Consider the following 18,759-nt stretch of genomic DNA (forward strand, 5'->3'; position numbering starts at 1 on the left):
GCCTGAGGAGGAACATCTGGGAGCTGGGATGGTGCCAGGAAACCTGAATAGAGAGAACAGCTGAGCGTGGGCACAGGCGGCCACAGCTGCCCCAACCCGCTGCAAAATTTGGCAAGTGAGACGCTGCCAGGGGGCCCCGGGGGGCAAAGGGGCGAGAGCAGCCCCGGGGCAGAGCACACGTCCAGGGCACGGCTGAAGCTTCCTGCTGGGAACAGCGCAGGATGGCACCACGCACGGGCAGCCCGGCACCGTCCCGGGGCCGCAGGACGTCCTGCCCGGCCCTGCTCCTGACCGGATCCAACGGCCGCCGCCGGGCAGCGCAGCGCGGTGCGGTGCATCCCCTGCTCAGCCGCCAGTCCCCGCCGCGGGAAAGGAGCCGGCTGACTGTTTTCCCCCTGGCTGGGTCCCTGCCAGGCTTTTATCTAACGATCCCCAGCAAATCCCTGTCCAAACAATACAGATTTCTGACATTTTTTTGCAGTAAAGTAAACTCCCAGCACATCTCTAATTCCAGGGCTTTGTTGTTCTTCTGCGGGGGCTGCCGTTCTGCTCTGTGCTCTCTTGCTGCACCAATCCAGCGATGGGTTTGGGGTTAGGGGCATCCCTCCATTCCCTCTGGGAGAAAAACCAGCAAAAACGAAGCATGGCCGCACCGCGTCCCCGGCCGCAGCGCTCCCACACTGCAGGCACCCGCACGGCATCTGTGTGCGGTGCCACCGGCACCTCCGTCCCCGCTGCCCAGAGCCAGGCAAGAGGAGGGAGCGTGGGGCCCGAAGGGGCGGGGAGCGGGGAGTTCCCAGAGTGAGGTTAATGAGAACCGCGTGGCTGGAGGGCAGCGCTGGCTAATTGCAGCCGCGAGGCCTCCTGCGAAGCGCCCCTGTGAAAGCACGCCCGGGCTGCCATTAGCACCACGATAACAAGGAACTCTGCGCCCAAGTGACAGACGTTTCCTGAGCGCGGTCCTTCCTTCCCCAGTGGCTGCCTGCCCCACCTGGGCACCGCAGCCCGGTCCCATGGACCTGCAGCTCACACCGACCGCCCCATCCCGAGGCTTTGCTCCGTGTGGGCGCTGGGAAGCATCCCTGCCGCCTGCCCCGCTCCTGCTTGACACAGCACCAGCCATGAGCGAAAACAAAGGGCCTTTGTCTCCCCGAGGGGTTATTATGATGTGTTCTTCGGGTTTCCCCGGCCCCCCACCGCTCCGTCTTTTTCTCAACCGAAAGTCACCCCGATGCCTTTCTCTGCTATTGTGTGCCATGCGCTCCCCCACAGCCGCAGCCACGGAGCCGCCTCTCAGCGCCTGCTCAGGGCTGGGACACGCAGCTCAGTGATGCCTGAAACCTCCCTGGGTGCCGCCACCGCCACAGAGCTGGGCCGGACGCAGCCCTGCCTGCCTCTGGTCTGCACAGTGCCGCTCGTCCTCGTGCTGCTGGCCAGGCAGGGCCAAGTGGGACGGATGTCACCAGGCAGGCTGTGGTGGGGACACGTGGCTGGGACAGGACAGGCTCCTGCCGTGCCAGACGCAGCTGACTTCCAGACATTCCTCCTGTGCGCGCCCAGCACCACCTCTGCTCATAACGTGATTAAGAGATTAAAATCCCTCCGCGCGGCAGCGAGCAGCAAATGAAGCTTGAGATGGGGACACGGCGGGACTGCGAGGCCTGAGGCCACAGTGATGCAGCAACCAGGGAAGGTGGCTGGGGCCGAGTGGGGGGTGGCTGCGTGCATGGCATCCTTTGCTCTACAAACACCCTCTGGTCAGCAGGGCACAGACCGATCCTGAGGGGACTGGCAGGATGGGTAGTGAAGCAGATAAGCCCCAGTTCTCCTCAACTCTCTCTGCTTCCTTCTCAGTTACTGGCGGGGCTGTGTGCAGGATGTGGTGCAGTGGGCCCTGCTCCAGGTGCTCTCCCAGCTGCAGCTGAAGGAAGGTTGGTGCCTGCCTCGATCTGCAGTTTCAGGCACACCGGGACCTCTGGAAGGGACCAGCCCTGTGCCAAGCACCTCAGCCCTCATTCCAACTCCAGAGCTCCGTGTCCACAGCTGCCATTTCCTGTTCCACCAGCCGTGCCAGCCCCAGGCCACATGAGGAGGGCTGCTCCTCCTGCAGGGGAAAGAGCACACTTCCAAGGCCACCTGCCGTACACAGCCCCGTGCTGGACATCGCTGAGAGCTGTGTGGTCACAGTGCTGTGCCAATGGGATCCACAGCACCTGGAGAATTCGACAGAAGGAATCAGCCCTTCCCTCGCTTCTTATGTCTGGCCAGGGCTGCTGATCTGGGGAATGAGCAACGTGCGTCAGGCAGCAGATGGGAGCGTGTCCTGGTGCTGTGCCCACATTGCAAACGTGCTTTGAAGACGGAGCCAGCTGCAGCGGTCTATTTTTATTGCCCTCCCTGACCCTTCTGTCCGCACCGTCCCTGCTACGTGAGGGCCTGGGCTCAGCCTCTGCAGCGGCACGGGGAGGGTTTCCAGCGCACCTTCCAGGCGCATCCCCACCGCACCCACGGCATTCGAGCCTTCCTGCCCGGCCGGCACGGCCCGCAGCTCCGCTCCCGCCTCGCCCGCCCCGCACCTCGAGAGCCCACCGTCCGCTCTCTTGGAGCGGAGTCACGCGGCCCGGCGGGCGGCAGCCGGCTCCGGCCGCTCGGGAGAGGCGCTCCGCCCGAGCCTCGCGGGTGCCGCCCCGCGGTCAAAGCCGGCACGGCGCGGCGGCCGCTTCGTCGCGACGCCGGTACGCGGCTGCGGAGGAACGGCGGGAGGTGGGCGCGGGCCCCGCTCCTCGCCCCCGCTGTTAGGGCCCTCCCCTCCGGAAAGAGGCGATCCCGCCCCGGCGGACCCCCCGCTGACGCCATCCCCTCTTCCTTCCCCGCAGGGACCGCAGGTTCTCCCCCGACGGCCGCCTCCGCCCGGCGCTTCGCGAGACCGCACCGCCGCGCAGCGCAGCGACTTTTCGTCCTGAGCGGTGCGGGGCAGCAGCGGCCTCCGACCCGCGGGTCCAGGCACGAGCTGCGCACCGCACCGCCTGCCCTCACGGACCCTGCAGGAGCGCGCGTGCTTCAGACCCGACGGCAAACAGCTGCCGTCGGGGATCTGGGACAACTGGGACAACACAGCCGTCCTCTGGAACTCTCAGGTAAGGGGGAACGAGCACGAACTGCTGAACTCGCAAAGCTCGGCACGAAGGCCGGGGACACGGGTCCTTTTTGTTCTGACGGCAGCGACAAATGCTTTCCCTACCTGAACCCTTAGCAGAAGCAGCGTGCTCAGGGAAGGGAAGGAACGTGAATTACTGCTCGTAACTGCACCTCGTGGAATTGCAAACAGCAGCACACCGTGCTACGACTTCAGGCGTTCAGTGATGGCAGCTTCAAGCTGCTGTTAAGTTTGTCTCTCCAAGTTGTCTTCTCTGTGCACACCAGTGCTGCCCGAACTTGTGACTTCTCCTGGGATATTCAGTGCCTGGTAATTAAGTTTCTTTCTGTTTTTCTTTTTTCTCCCCATTCACATCCCTGGCTGGGGGCAGACAGCAGCAGCCACATCACTTCAAGTGTACTCTGATGCTGCCTCCAGCACTGCATTCAGCTTCTCCCCATCTTCTTTCAAATCACACCACAGCTCGTGCTCCTCTCGACAGGCAGTCAGCTCCTGGGATCATACATCAGTCTGGAATTTACACCCCACTGCTCAGGACAGGACTTGTGGGCCATCAGGGCAACATCACCGCGTCTGCTCCTCCGTGACAGGAATGCTGCTAAGAGCCATCAGGCTTAGTGCTGCCCCTAGCAGTGCTGGGGCACAGGATGCCTCTCCAAAAAGCCCAAAGTCACCTGAGCACAGCCTGTCCAGCCTGCCCAATTGCCAGGACACAGGAGCACCTTTCCCTCCCTGTTCAGGCATTGGGCTCCTGGGACTGGTCAAAAGCTCCTGTTTCTCCTCACGGGCTGCTGCTGGCCCTGCAGGGTATTCAGAAAGGGAAGCAACCTACCTTGCAACCCCACCTCTGTTTAGGCAATGTATCAGCCTCACGGAGCCCAAGCTTCCACACGCAATTTTCCATCTTAAAGTGTACTTCAGCAGCCTGGACCCCTACAGGGCTTGAGCCCACAGCTTGCCTGGCTGGGTCTCCTTTAGTGCCAAACATATCATGTTCAGGTCCACACTAAGCTCTGAACAAAGCTATCACACAGCCAATATTAGCATCATTGTAAAGCTATCCCTCCTAAGAGCTCAGTATATGGGAAATTCACTTTACCACACATAATTAGACCTCTCTCTGGTTACAATTTATTTGAGGCTTAAAAATCCTTCATTTGTATGCTGAGTTCAGTGAGCAGAATTAAGATCTTTTCCCTGAACAGAATCTGGATCCAATCTTTTGGAAGGACTCCCTGATGAGTAGAGAATTTCTTCTGTTTGAATTCATCAATTTCACTAACACAAGCCATCACTGCTGCATCACAGCACTGAGCAACTCTTCATTACATCAGAACCAAAAAAGGCCTGCAGAATCAGAATGCTGGGCTCTAAAAGACTCCAGCAGGGGACAGAAAATTTAACCAGTTCTGTGCTTCACAGGTTAACGTTTGGAACCGTGAGACAGGAGACTGCCTACAAACTCTCAAGGTAACAATATTCTGGTTAAACCAGCTTTCTCTGCCGTGGCTGCTGTATTTTGTTTCGCTGCAGTCAGCCTCCAAATGCACACAGAAGAAATACTTGGTCAGAAACTTTCATGCCATCCTAACTCTTCAACTGTAACCAAATTTCCTCCTTTCCCATCTCACATGCTAGCAATGACCTGGCAGGACAATTCTCATTCAAAAGAAATACCCTGCATGCTATTAGAAATGGGTCATCATTATACTCTTTAACTCTCTGGGTGAGCGCAACATCAGCGTGCAGATTTCACAGTAGCTTGTGCAAGCTACTGCCTGCAGGCACCTGCTGCAATCCCTCTGCAGCCCTGCACCAACCATCTTGAAGGAAAGTGCTGCTACAACTTATCGTGGACATCTTACAACAGACCTTTTGGTTTTATGTGCAAGAGAGGCTTGGGATCTGCTATCCAACACTTGTGATGCTGTTAATGATAGCAGAACAGCATACTGTTGAACCTCAGAAATCAGTGTTTATGTGCTGAACTCCACAGAAATGTAAATACTACCTTTACTGGTTCAGTTCATTGCGTCATCCTTCAGCATGCTTTCTCAGATCTGAAACAATGCCCCTAATCAGGCTCTGTACAGCAGATTGGATCCTCTAGGTAATACTGCAAAGGCAGTAGATTTCAGCTACAATGCTGCAGTTCTCAGGTCTCCTCCAAGACCAGAAGGCCACATGAACCTGCTCTACTCTCTGGAGATATTAGTTTAAAAGAAGCCGCTGTAAGTGGCTGCAGTGCAAATAACACCTTAGATTTCCAGGTGGGAAATCTTCAGTTTCAAGGAAGCCCACTAAGACCCCTCAGCAAAGCAGCTCACCTCCACAACACGTAACTACTGGGACAAGACAAAAATGTTTGTTCTCGAGCTCTTTAAGCTATGAACACCAGCTGACTGTAAACCGCGCAATTTCGATTTTAAATGAACCTCAAATTAAAATTTTTTTGCCTTACATGTTAAGTTGAACCAGGTTCACAGATCTGTATTCATTTGTTCACTCTTCACAAAGGAAAAATAATCTTCAGCTGCAAATTATGTTAGTAAATTCATTAACAGTAAAAGCTCAAACAGGCACTTTGCGAATCCTGTTTCTCTCCATGAAGCTGATGACATCTTTATCTCACTGCTATTCAAGAGAACACCACTGACACCTTCCAAACAAAGTTCTATTTAATGACACATACTCAGCCAATGTAATTAAGAACTTCTGGTACACTGCACTCTTATGCCTTGATGGCATATTTTCGGACAGGGTACAAACGTTCTTTTCGTTGCTGTTTTTTGGTCTTCAGGTTTTCTTCATGTTTATTTAACCTGCGCCGCATGGCACGAGTCTTCTTCGGCCGCAGATCGAGAGGCTTATATTTTTTGCCCTGTTTTCAAAACATACAAAAGTAGAGGTCAAGAGATGGCAATATGGGGACCAGTAGCGTGAGCACACAGCGAGCCAAGCTGCCCATAAAGACTCGCAGCAGCACCTCAAGCTTCTTTTAACTGGAGCTATCTGCTGCAAAACATGAGCTGATACCAACTTCTGTACCAGTTGTACTAACTTTGACTCAGATGAGAAATTGGTTGTAAGGTTGAACCTTACTTCTTGAAACGTTATTTTTCTCCTATTCCAAGCAATCCAAATTCCTAACAAGTAACATTTGGAAAGTAATCAAAAAGCCCTGAGAGAAAGAATCGCTCAGTCGCTTGCAGCATAACCAACACTTAGCTACAGTGTCTGCACTGCAGGCACCGCTCCTTCCAGAAGTGGGCCGTGCCTCGCAGGAAGGCTGCTGCAGACTCCCACTGAGCTGACAACACCGATAACTACAGCAGAAGGGTGGACTTACTTTGTAGAACTTCCTCAGGTTCTCCTTCTGAGTCTGATTGATCACGGTCAGGACTCGGGCAATGGACTTCCGCACCACGCGGCTGCGAAGGATGAAAACAGATCAGCTCAGAGGGGCGGCCGGCGGACATTTCAAACATTTCAAACCAGGAGCGCCCAGCAGCAGCGCGGCCCCGCGACAGCACATCTGCAGCGCGCCGCCTGCCGCAGCAGCAGCGGCCCCGGCCCCGCTCTCCCCCCCACGGTCCGCTCCCCACTCACATTTTGGACAGCTTGGAGGCGGCCCCGCCCGTCACCTTGGCCACGCGCAGCTGTGACAGCTCCACCTTGAGGTCGTCCAGCTGCTTCAGCAGCTCCTCCTTCTTCTTCCCCCGCAGGTCTCGGGCCTTGATCTTGGCCTGCGGGCGGCGGACAGCCGTCAGCCCCGTGCCGTCAGCCCCGTGCCGGGCCTTCCGCCTCCCCGCGCCGCCGCCCGCCCCCCCCTCCGCCCCCACCCCGCGATGGCGGTGAGCCCGAGCCCGGCGCCGCGGCGGGGGCGGCCGAGGGCCCGCGGATGGCGGCGGATGGCGGCGCTCAGGGCCGCGGCACTCACCATGATGGCGACTCCGGCGCGGTCCGGGCGGAAAAGGGAAGGGGAGGCACCGGCGGAGCCCGCGAATGGGCGGGGGGAGGAGGAGGGGCCGCGCGCCGCCACACCCCCGCGGGGGCGCGGCCAGGGAAGGCGGGGCGGCGGCGGCGGCGCTTCGGTGCCGGCGCGGTCGCCGTCAGCGCGGAGCCGCCTTTGCGGCTCTGGCCGAGGTGCGGCGGTCGCGCCCCGGGAGCGGCGGGTTCGTGAGGGCGGGGCGCGCGGGCGGGATGCGGAGCGGCCCGGATGTCTGCGCGCCTCCCCGGCCTCACCGCAGGGTGGCGCTGCCGCACGCCGGCCGCCTCTCGCCGAACGGCGGTACCGCGGAGAGGGCGGGGCCGCACGGAGTGACGGCGCGCTCCGCCAATCGGAGGACGGCGTGGCCGCCGGCCCGGCCGTTCGCTCAATGGGAAGGGGCGGGGGCGGGGCGAGGCCGGCCGGGACCGGCGTGAGGCGGCGGCCGCGCTCCGCGCAGCCCGAGCCTCGGTGGCCGCGGCGCCGGTGGCCTCGCCCGGGGCGGCGCGGATGGTGAGAGGAGCGGCCCGGCAGCGCCTGCCCCGCTCCGGCCCGGCCTCCAGGTGCGGGGGGCGGAGCGGCGCGGTCGGGGCGGGGCGGGCAGGAACGGGCGGCGCGGAGCGGAGCAGGCCCGGCGGCGGCGCGCCCCTCACCGCTGTGTCGTCCCCGCAGAACTCCCGGCCCGGCGGAGGAGCCCCGCCGAAAGCGGAAGCCCAGGTGAGGCGGCGGGCGGCGGGGCCGCGGGCACCTCCATCACCTCCATCACCTCCCTGTGGGGCGCCGCGGAGGGGCGGGGGCAGCGGGCTGTGCGTCTGGCGGGGGAGAGCCGCGGCGTGACACGCCGGTGGGGGTCAGGCCTCGTTTCGCAGAACGATCGCAGTTATTTTGACCGCCTGAACTGCCCCGTGCCCACCGCCGCTGCCGCCCCTCCGCAGGGCCGGCCGGGCGCAGCTCACGGCGGGTTCCGCGATCCCGTCCCCGGGCCGCGCTGGAGCCGTGCCGTTGGACGCTCCCTGCGGCGGCTCCTCGTCGCCCGTTCCTGCGCCGTGCCGAGGCGGCTCGGGGCCACAGGTGGTGCGGGACGCCCTCGGGGCCGGCAGCTGGGTGCGGGTCCCGCCGATCCCCGCTCTGTTACCGGGTCTGTTGCCGCCCGTGCGGGCGCGGACGCTGCAGTCTGCTCCGGAAAAACGTCCGCCGTCGGGCTGTCGGGTTTTAGGTCCGGCCTCGATCTCTCACCGCACAGAATAGGACGTGTTTTTGTCTGTCTGAATTATGCTCCTGTAGTGTTATAACAGGGCTCTGAGCTTATCTCGGCAAAGTAATCCTAGTCCTCTGACCTGCAAAATGGAGCCATTGTCATAGAAAAGCCAAATTTTGCGAGAGCTGCCCAAAGGCAAGCCGTGGATCTCGGTGTTGTGTCTAAGCTGATGCAGAGCAGCATCGTATAATGGTGATAATGCTGGTGCAAGTGAATCTCCCAGCATGCATGTGCCCTCCCACCATTCCCGCAAGCGGCAAAGCTGCAGCGTTGGTAGCAGTCATTGGGAATGGTGGGAGACCGACCTGGTGTGGCTGTGGCTGTGGAAGGAGGCGGATGCGGTGCTGTCTGTCACCCTGGGTGAACCTCCTTGCATAACTGCTGTGGCTGCGCTCAGACCGTGTGGGGAACGATGAAAAGCGAGGAGTGTGGCAGCTGGCTGTAATTCATCTCACAGGGATGAAAGGTGTGTTGTGTGGGAACTGGGTAAGTCAGCCTCTTCTAAGATTTGTTGATAAACTGAGTTCTGTTTTGTTCAGAGAAATGGCGAGTCACTTAATGAGAAGAGTATAATTCTCCATTCTGTCTGGGCTGCTGAAATAATACAGATAGCATACACAAATGTGATAGCCGGGTGTTTGCTGCAGGAAATATAAAAGCTATTCACAGGAATCAGATGGAGAGAATAAATATTTGATTGTGCTACACAATTGTCATCATTGTATGATTTTGAAATGTAGGTAAACACGCAGTCAAAATTCAGTCGGCAGTCCGCTTCCTTTCCAGGCGTTGGAAGTTTTTCTCACAAAGATGACAAGTTGGGAAGAGCCCTTACGTATAGGATGATACAGTTCTGTGTTCTTTGTTTGACGAATTCACCTGAGGATCTAAATGTACAAGAGATAAAATGCTGAAAGTGTTCACCAATGGAAAGAGTGTATGGCTTGTTTGTGTTATGCACTTCTGTACGACTGTATTATTTGGTGGAAGGAAGTAATGAAATGATGAATGGCAATTCAGAATGTTGTAAATCTTCACAATCTGAATGAGTTCTATATGGAGATGTTTTCCATAACGCTGCACTGAAGGCATGGGTTTGCTGAGGTGGGGGATGGGGCATCAGGGCTCTCTCCCTTTGCCGTGCAGTGCCTGCAGCCCTGGGCTGACTGCAGCCATCGCACTCCTGCTCTCTGCATCGCTTTGTTCTGGTTTAGCTGTGCTGGCTTTAAATGGAGCTGTTGATAGGCACAGGGTGAATGGGTAACGAAGATGAATTTGGTCATCTGAAAACATGACTTTGGCTTGTTTTTTGCTATGGATGGTGTCATTTAGGGAAGAAGGAAGAGTTCTAGCGTGAAAGTGTTTTCTGAGGCAATGTTACTGCCTAAATATTTAAGGCTGGGCTATATTTTTGGAAGTAAAGAAAAAGACAAAATACAGCTACCAGTTTTATCACAGAAATCTGTGTGTTGGTGTCTTTTTTTTCACAGAATGTTCAGAAATGTTTCACAGAAATGTTTAGTTAGAGCAAACTTTGTAGGAGAAAAACCAGGACATCTACATGTAATTTCTGCACTCATTTTCTTCAGTAGGTTTGTCTAAAGACATTCTGCAGGCTTGCCTCTTGTAGCCAGGCTGCTCGTTCTGAGCACGTCAGCTCTCCTCTGGATTTGTAGCTTTCAGAAGGGCTGGGAACAGGAACGGCGTGTGTTGCAGCAGAAGGAAGCTGTCTGAAGGAGCGGACCAAGTTGTGTGTGGGAGCTGCGTGGAGGGTCAGATGGAGGTCTGCTTCCATAAAGTATGCGAATCAGCTGCCAACACAAATATTACCTAGCAGCTTACATGCGCTGAGAGAGCGCAGTACAGACCTGTAACAGGAGCAGAACAGAATAACCATCAGCCTGGTTCCCTAAGGATATCAGTCAAGAAGGGAAGTGTGCGATGCCAAGAAGCCTGGATGGAACAGCAGGTTCAGAGGACTCCTCGCTTGAAGTACTTTTAATTATTGCTACTATTATAATGGAACACAGACCAGAAGCTGACTTTCTATATAATTAAAACAGCAGTCAGCGGAGGATTTTCTCTGCTGCCAGGTAATGGTCCAGGAGCAGTCTTTACTCTGGAGAAATTCCCAGTGATGCTCTCTGTACAGTACCTATGCTTACTGGCAGCTCACTGCCAAGAATCGGTTTGGAAGGAGGGTGAGAGCTGACCTGACCAAAAGGCTGTCCCTCGCCTGTGCTGCGTTCTCTGTTGTCAGCATGAGGTTCCTGTTGGAAGGCAGCCACCTGCACCTTGGCTGAGAGCGCTGACGAGCTGGAGCGTGCAGTGACAGCTGCCTGTGCGTTCACGTGTTGGCCCGAGCTGTCATTTGGGCTATCTATCAAATGGGTGGCCTTACTATGAGGAACTCTCCTAATTCTCTGCATCACGTAGCAACAGGTTCCATCATACAGCAACCTTTCAGTTTTGAACTGGGAGCGTATATAAAAGAGTTAATACATCAGTCCTTTTCTGAGTCCAGGAAAAAAAAACAGCTATCTTGCAACTCGGATGCTTTTCAGGAACTTGGCCGCTGCGGATACAAGAGGCATGTGCTTTTCCACACTGCTCTAGGTGATGGCTTAGTTCAAGGGGGCCCAGATTTGGCTCAGTCAACAGTTGTGTTGGCGTCCTGCCATCAGATGTGCATAAAATGGAGCTGGCTGCAGCTCCCTCCTTGCTCTAACATGGAGGGGTAGCCCAGAGGGACCTGGGGCCCCCTATGCCTTGCTGTAGGTTGTCTTGGTTATGAAAGTTAGATGGGGCTGGGCAATTCCTCCAGCATGCACTGCTTTATTGTGACTTGATGGTTGCCTTTGAACTCTGGGTTGTATTGGTTTGTGGATGTTTCCAGATGTGTGAGGTTTGTGTTTCATTTGCAGACTGTTCATGCGCTCTCACGGCTTATGTGCATTGCCACAAAATCAAGATAAAACACAACTGGCATTTTAGCTGCTCCAAGCACATTGTGTGTAAATAAACCACTAAATGGTTTAGCTTGTGAAATGTAAATACACACGGCTCAGCCCGCAGCAGCTGATGGTGTTTTTCTCCTTTTCCCTCCCACCCCTGCCAAGAGCAAGCTCGCCTGATGTTCTTTTTTTCCTTCTGCTCTTTCATACAGAGCAAATGACTGCTAAGCACCATGTAGGTGGCATGCAGGCACCACTGCAGAGTCACTCTTTGAATTAAGAAATAGGTGCATCCTCCTCCACATTCCTTCTGAACCATTCTTTGGGATCCCTGTACTCTGATAGCCCAGAAGCTCTGCCTCGGCCTGACTTTGAGCTTGAGCTCATCTTTGGTCACAAACAAGCCAAGTCAGTGCAAGGGCAGAGGCCCAGCTGGGAGGGCATTTTTAGCCTTTGCCCTTTCAACATCTTATACACAAGAGGTTGTGAACTGCAGTGAAAGAGGGATCACAGAGGGCACGGAGAGCACAAGTGTGGAACAGATTGCCACTGGCAAGAACATAAAGGAGAGAAGCAAAAATTCTGTGCCATGAAGGTAATTGGTGCAGGTCAGTCGCACCCTGTGGTGGTGCCTTGTGTAAAAGTGAGCCTGCCCAGAGACGCTTTCGGAAGGCTGCTGCTTCTGGGGCCTGGATGATCCCTGGATGTGGAGGACAAGCAGGGACAGATTTCTGTCTCTGTGGTGAATGGCTCTGTGCTGTTCTGGAGGAACAGCTGCCACAGCTGCGGTTCTGGATACAAACAGGTGTGCTGTAAGCAATAAAAAGCGTACAACAAAACCTGATCCAATAGATTAAGCACTTATTTGAAACTGAAATTATAAGGTTGGCACTGCATTCTCAATACTCAGATTTGTTTGCCTCAGAGTGGAGCAGAATTCAGAGCATTGGCCGTGTCCCTGCTGGGCTTCCTGAGGCTCCTGCTGAGGGTGGGCAGAGGCTGAGGCTGGGCTGCGCCTGCTGGGTGTGCAGGCATTGGACCTCCAGTTGGTAGTGCTTGCTGTCGTGTCGTGTCAGGACTTGCACAGAGCAGATTACATGGGAACACACAGTTGGTTTTCCCAAAACATGCACTCTGGCTCTGGAAGAAAACACAGGAGCTGAGAATGCCTGTTGTTAGAAGGAAAGAGAGGCAAACAGCAAACGTAGATGTGTTGCTTGACAAAGGCAAGTGCTGTGAACTAAAATACTCTTATTTCTCCCGGCCAATGACAGCAGTGTGATTCTGGCCCATCCATCATAGAACAGCAGCTTCTTTTTATTTGATTTTCCTTAGAGGGTGACATGGGAAAGAATGTTGGCATAATGCAGAGGCAGCAATTACTATTATTTTTTTTTCCTTTTAATGGGTGTTGCTGTCCTGCCATTTGTATTTAATGCAAGCAATGAAACTCCAGATCAGCAAGATTTTAGGAGACATTGTTCATGTGACAGGTACTGCCTTGTGTTACATCTGTCACAGAAGTACGAGTTCTGGTGCTCAGCACAGCCAACCCCGACCCAGTCTCATTCACTGCTTGGTTTTCTCTTCGCTGTCATCAGGTAGGTGGGTGATAAATATAGGAGCAGTGCTTTGGCCAAAGAAGAGATTATTTTCCTTTCCCTCCTATTCCCCTTCCCAGCATCAACCGTCCTGGGCTGTGTTAGGCTTGCATTCACTGTCCTGTTCTGAAGGTTGTGTGTGGGTTATTTAAGGGACAGAGCTGAAAGCTCAGTGATCAAAACAACTGGAGCTTGAAATAAAATACGAATTCTTGTTCTAATTTTAGCCGAGAAGCTTCACTGGGTCACATTGATTACTTCTCCAGATAATAATAAATTTGTTTATCTGCATAGTGTGAATTGAACGTTTAACATCTAAACTTTATCTGTGAGAGGCTGGAACTCCAGAGTATTTGCAAAGTGCACAAAATCACCTGCTACACATGTGATGTATTCTTTCTGGAAGGGTTGCTTCTGAAATATTTATTCATGCCTATGGTTAGGAAATCGTAAGGTTGCTTATGGAAGTGATGGCTTGAAGTACAAATGTCTAAAATTCTAAGTTCTGGTTTGAAGTAAGACAGTTTGTTTGTCACATATGTGAAGTATCAGTGCTCCGTATCGCTTACTTTCAGCACTGTGTGCTTCCATTGCTTTGTTAAAGGGCAGAGCAAATGTGCAGCAAATGTCCATATAAGGAGATTGCTCACCTCTTGCAGATGAGAGTTCGAAGTCAAATGTTGATCTCTAGTGAGAGGAATGTGTTTTTCAATTGACCATTTAAATGAAGTAGATAAAGCACTAATAGGTACCCTTTTATCCTCTGATGTTCATATGATGTGGCTGTCCTGGCTTAGCAAAGGAGAGGCTGTACAAAGGCTGTCAGGAGCTGAGGGACCGTGTCCAGCCAGCTCTGCTTATGTAGCTCTGACCCCTTGTTTTGCATGCACAGAGGTGATATGCTTCTAGCTTCCATCTGTACGGAATGCCATGCACCTGTGGGATCACTAATTTTTCTGTGGAATGAGGTTTTGTCTCAGTGGATAAGCTGTGACCACCTTCTTCTATCAGACAGCTGAAATGCAGGCTAAGTAATCCTGGCTGAGTAATACATCTGGCTAAGGAGATGTGCATGTAATACAGTTATTTAACATATCTGTGCTTGGCTTTCATTGTTAGCATGATTTATTTAAGCTAGGGTGTTCTTTCACCATTCACAAAGCGTGCCTTGCTTTGCAAGCTTGAGTCTGAGTACCAGGCTGGTTGGGAGTGCTTGTCTTTGACTTGAACAGTCTTTTTCCCTTCCAACTGAGCCTGGAAAACCTTATCCAAAAGACAGCGAACCACAGGGAAGTGGAAATAACTTTAAAAAAAAATAGTAAATACTTGCTAGTGTTGTGAAGCTTTCATCCATTTCCCATACAAGCTTTCCTGTTGCCTTTCAGTTCCAACTGTTCTGTGAAGTCTTGGCATCCTCTGAGGGTGCCTGCAAGCCCTTCTGCCCTGCATGCTCTGGTGGAGTGAACATGAGCTCTTGGATAAAGATGGATGCTCTTCTACCATTTTAAGTGGCATTAGGGGTAGTGCTGGGGATTGTATGGTGCCTCGTGTCATTCTCTGCCTCTTACTCCTAATCCTGGCTTTATAATATCACTTTTTAATCTAAACTCAAGCTTCTGGCTGCTTTCATACAATGTGTAGATTGTTTGCAACATGCATTTTTTTTCTTTCCTGAACCTGTGTACAGATGAATAAAATGAATGTGGTAGTGGAATATCTCCATGGCATACTAATTTTTCAAGGGGTCTGCAGTGTCAGAATGTGCTTAAATGTGGTTTGTTTCCTAGATCCCTGCAGCAGAAATCTCTGACAAGAGGACAGGTTGTTCTCCCTGCTTTTCATAATTTTTTCCAATGAACAGAAAAGGTACTTTGGCCCTTTGCTTCATGAATAGGCTCAGATCCTCATACTGATTGTCACATCATGAAGCTGAATAATCTCCAGAATGTTTCATATTCAGCTATTCAGCTGACTGATCTCTGTTTTTGTTTCCCCCCCCCCCAGTTCTTCTGACTTCCCACAAATTAGTATTGTGCTAAATAATTAGGAACTGTCTGGGCTTGGCACAGACTTTCAAAGTGCATCTTAACTGCCTACAATCTGAAAAGTCTTTCTTTTTTTCCTTAATTCAGTCATTCTCAGTTTTTGTTCTTTCCTAGCTTTTTATGGTTTCTCTGCAAGAATTTTCTTCTGTCTCCTGATACCTTTTAAAGCAGCAGGCAGTGAATTCTCTGGCTTATCTTTTATTGATTGCATAAACAGCCTTATTTGCAGAGGGTCTGATGGACTCTGAGATTTGCAGTTGGTTTTACTTGCCTGCTCCTGGGCCAACAGAGTCAGCTGGCCAGCATTGGTAACAGTTGTGGCAGATGTAATTAAAAGCAGCATAAGGTGAAATGGACTGTACCACTGAATTAAATTTGGGAATAGTATATTGACTGTATGAAATGTGCTTTGCAATTTACGCAAATCCCTCAATTTTCAAAAATGTATCTGAAGTTACTCTAGAGTGTCCGACCTACCCAGTGGGGTGCTGCAGAACCAAGGGCCTCGCCGCAGGATTTAGCTCAAGCTTGCTGCCGAGCACGTGGGACCTGGGGTACTGTCTGTCCTCCTGAAACTCCTGAATCACCTCCTGGCCACTTCTGACCTTTGTTTGTCAGCTCCCCCCTTTCCTCTCAGTTTCGTGTGTTGGTTCTCTCAGTTCTTACTGTTGTGTGTTTCATGCTGTGTGACCATAAATGCTTAGAGATTTCAGATGCAGGCTGGTGCTTCACAATATTCATATTCAGCTTTGCTGGACTTGTACCAACAGGTTTTGACATCTTTTTGGTGTGTTTTGAACTCCTCCGTTGTCTGGCACCTGTATTGCAGTTACCTGCAGAGATGCTTGCTACATTTTTCTGGAACTCTTCAGCAAGCACTTTGTGCAGTGCACCCCATGCTTTTGCAGTAATGCTGTGCTGCACGATCACGTAGGTGTTTAAAACCAAATGAATGTGTGCTGCATCTTGTCTGACCTAGAGAATCATGGCAGCACATACTTGCTAACGTCCCCAGAGCAGATGGAAATCACTAATTTCTTCTGCTTTTGGTGGGAGTGAAATGCTCTGAGCTCTCTCTTCAGTCTGCCTAGTTGTTGAGAAGGTTTATCTTTACAACTGATGGAAGATACTTGTGGGTACTTTCCACTGACTGTAAGGAGTTAGCTGTGCTATTTTCTGGCTTGAACTGGGACTTTGGGGTAATTATTTATGCTAACAAGGTCCAAACAGAGCCTCTGCACAAGTTGGAAACTTATTTAATAGAAGTACTTACCAATCTGGTGGAGAAGTTGCTGGAGGTAAAAGCTCTGCATTGGCCCACGTGGGGTTGTGTTTCAACTTGCACCAAAATTCTTTGAAAGCACAGAAGAGCCAAAGACCTGGCAGCAGTTGCTGCTTTTGAGACGCATGTAGCTTACTTTTGGCTGTTAGAAAGGTAATCTTCTATGTATGTATGTTTTAAGTTAGACTATAAAAGCCATTTTGTCCAATTTTGCTATGTTATATTGATAACAGCTTGCGAACTACAGTTTTCAACAGTCCCAGAAAGAAAATGAAATGTAAACAGAAGTGGGACTAGTGCCTAGATACAGCAGGGGATAAACACCTCTGCAGAAAGGCAAATTTAGAGAAGATTTCTCTATGTACGAAGTGTTGTTTATGTTAATATCCTTTTATTGGCAGTTTTGTGTTTGTGAGTACAGTCCTCAGTTACTTTATTTTATGACTCTTGTGCCATTTTTAATTTTGCTTTGTTATCTATTGCATTGTGCAGTAATTAGTCCCATGCTTTGGTTCTCAGCTTTAGTTTTAAAGACTCTTAAGAAGAGTAACCTGTGGGGGAATTGCATGCTTGTTGTCACTATCCCTGTGGAACATGCATGCAATCTGGATGAATTCACAGTAGCCCTCAATTACTGAGTAATATTTTGTTTTCTTCTTCATAGGACTGAGTTTGCCCTAAAACAAATCATGTCATCAGGAGGAGCTGAAGATGATATTCCCCAAGCAGAGAGGAAAACAGTTACGGATTTTTGCTACTTGCTGGATAAATCTAAACAGTTATTCAATGGCCTAAGGTTAGTGCATGTTTATCAGAATTGCTTCAGAAAAGCATTGGAATGTGTGTTTGAGCATGCAACTGATGCTGAATATATAACTAGCATTTTAAACTCAAAACCAGGAAGTTTGTTTAGGAGAGAGCAGTTCGTGCTTCTGTATGGGTAGTTTTTGACCAGATACATGAGAATGTGTGTAGGAGTAGAGATTCATGCATTTCTCCTGAGATGGTAGGGAAGATGATGTGACAAATGTGAGTTAAATGTCTCAGTTGTGTCAGTTAGCAGTAAGCTAGGAGTTGTCAATTCCATGAAATTGGTAGAATTAATATTTGAAACATTGTGATTGAAACACCTGATTGAGGACCAGATGTCACTGTACAGCATAAACTGCATGCAACTGCAAAAGGCATCACCACAGAAACCCCTGTCTCTGTGCCAGGATGAGGAGGACTGCCTTAGGTGGGAGGGAAAGTGTCCGGGAATATTTTTTTGGAGGCAATTTAGAAAGTGATAAACAGCAGCGTCCAAATTTTAGTCTATATTGTCCGTGTCTGGTGAAACAGGTGTTTAATATAGACTGTGGAGGAAGGTAACAAAGCATTTTTAAGGTAAGTCTATCTGTTTTGTCAGCACCGATAAGAAAGGGAATAAGAGAAAGAGGAGTTGAAGGAAAATAGTTCCAATTAGAAACAGTGATATAGGTTTCCTGTTTCAATGTATGCTGAGTTAAAGATTATGTTTTCAAGAGCTGTTTTATTTCTGAGTTTTGCTGTAGAGTCTCTTAAGCAACATGCTTTTTAGCTCATATCTTGTTGGCAGTTCAACCTCTTACTGGTCTCTGAGTAATACTGGGTGTTTGGGCCCATACAGCTTACTGTTATTCAAACACAGATGGTTAGCAAAGATGTGCACCTCTCCCCACAAAAGATTGACAATGTTTTTCATGTGCTTTAAAAGTTGATTACGAAATCCAGAACAGTTTGTGGTCCAAAATCTGGAAGATGAGCGTGCAGTAGAGGCGAGGAGTTCCTGGTGATTGCATTCAGCACTGTATGAAACAGGCTGTAGTGCAAGATGACTGATATCTTGAGGCCACGGTTTCCAGTGTCTTGCATTGACTTTCTGATGCAGCTGGCTTGAAATTTTGACCTGAGTCACCGAAGAGTACAAATTAATACTGTTTTTGTCTGGATGTGTGATGCTCAAGCTTAGATCACAGAGATGGCAGAATACCTTCTGTCATTCAGGCTTTCATTTTTGGAAGAAAGCAGTGCTTCTATCGGATTTTCAGGTGAGAGATAGTTTCCATGTGCATCCATGATATTTTGACAAAATGCAACCTTATCCAGCTAGATGAAAAGAAGATGGAAAATACGTTTGGGTGGAATTTGGGCAATAAAAAATAGAGATGGGCCTCAACAACCAGCTCTGCTGAGTGAAAAGGAGAACGTGCCTCTGTCCTTGCTGTAACTTAATGCAATTAATGTAGTTCTTTCTTGCACTGAACTTAACCACCTACAAGTTTTACCTACAAGGTCATAGATTCTTGTGTCCATAAAAATGAGGTAAAGTGACATTATAGTTTTTCAGGCATCTCCTCTGTTAGTGCTTGTTCTCTTCTGGTTAGTTCTACCTGGAAGGGACTTGGCAAGATCCTGACTGTTGGCCCAGTTGCTTGCTTTTTGCTTGCATAATA

The 18,759-nt window shown here is 51.1% G+C and overlaps 2 protein-coding genes across 4 annotated transcripts in view; one reads left to right on the forward strand and one right to left on the reverse strand.

Moving 5' to 3' along the window:
* Positions 1-5,817: 5,817 nt before the first annotated feature.
* Positions 5,818-7,616, reverse strand: RPL35 (ribosomal protein L35; the record flags this gene model as incomplete). Its single annotated transcript, XM_031601999.2, has 4 exons — positions 5,818-6,038; positions 6,507-6,588; positions 6,767-6,903; positions 7,098-7,616. Coding segments are annotated over 4 exons (888 nt in total), but the record flags the coding sequence as incomplete, so codon positions are not given.
* The window catches only part of SCAI (suppressor of cancer cell invasion), a 35,769-nt gene continuing 24,577 nt past the window's right edge, over positions 7,568-18,759 (forward strand). Inside the window, exons 1-3 of one of the 3 annotated variants that reach the window (XM_031601994.2) lie at positions 7,568-7,708; positions 7,818-7,862; positions 16,950-17,081. In XM_031601994.2, coding sequence (XP_031457854.1) covers positions 7,656-7,708; positions 7,818-7,862; positions 16,950-17,081 — 230 coding nt within the window. In that variant the 5' untranslated portion in view covers positions 7,568-7,655. Of the gene's footprint in view, positions 7,709-7,817; positions 7,863-7,896; positions 8,890-16,949; positions 17,082-18,759 lie in introns of those variants that run through there. The other 2 variants (XM_090121282.1, XM_090121283.1) reach the window with 2 other exon arrangements.

The sequence above is a fragment of the Phasianus colchicus genome, chromosome 19 (assembly GCF_987193195.1).
Source record: "Phasianus colchicus chromosome 19, bPhaCol1.hap1.1, whole genome shotgun sequence".
Classification (NCBI taxonomy): Eukaryota; Metazoa; Chordata; class Aves; order Galliformes; family Phasianidae; genus Phasianus; species Phasianus colchicus.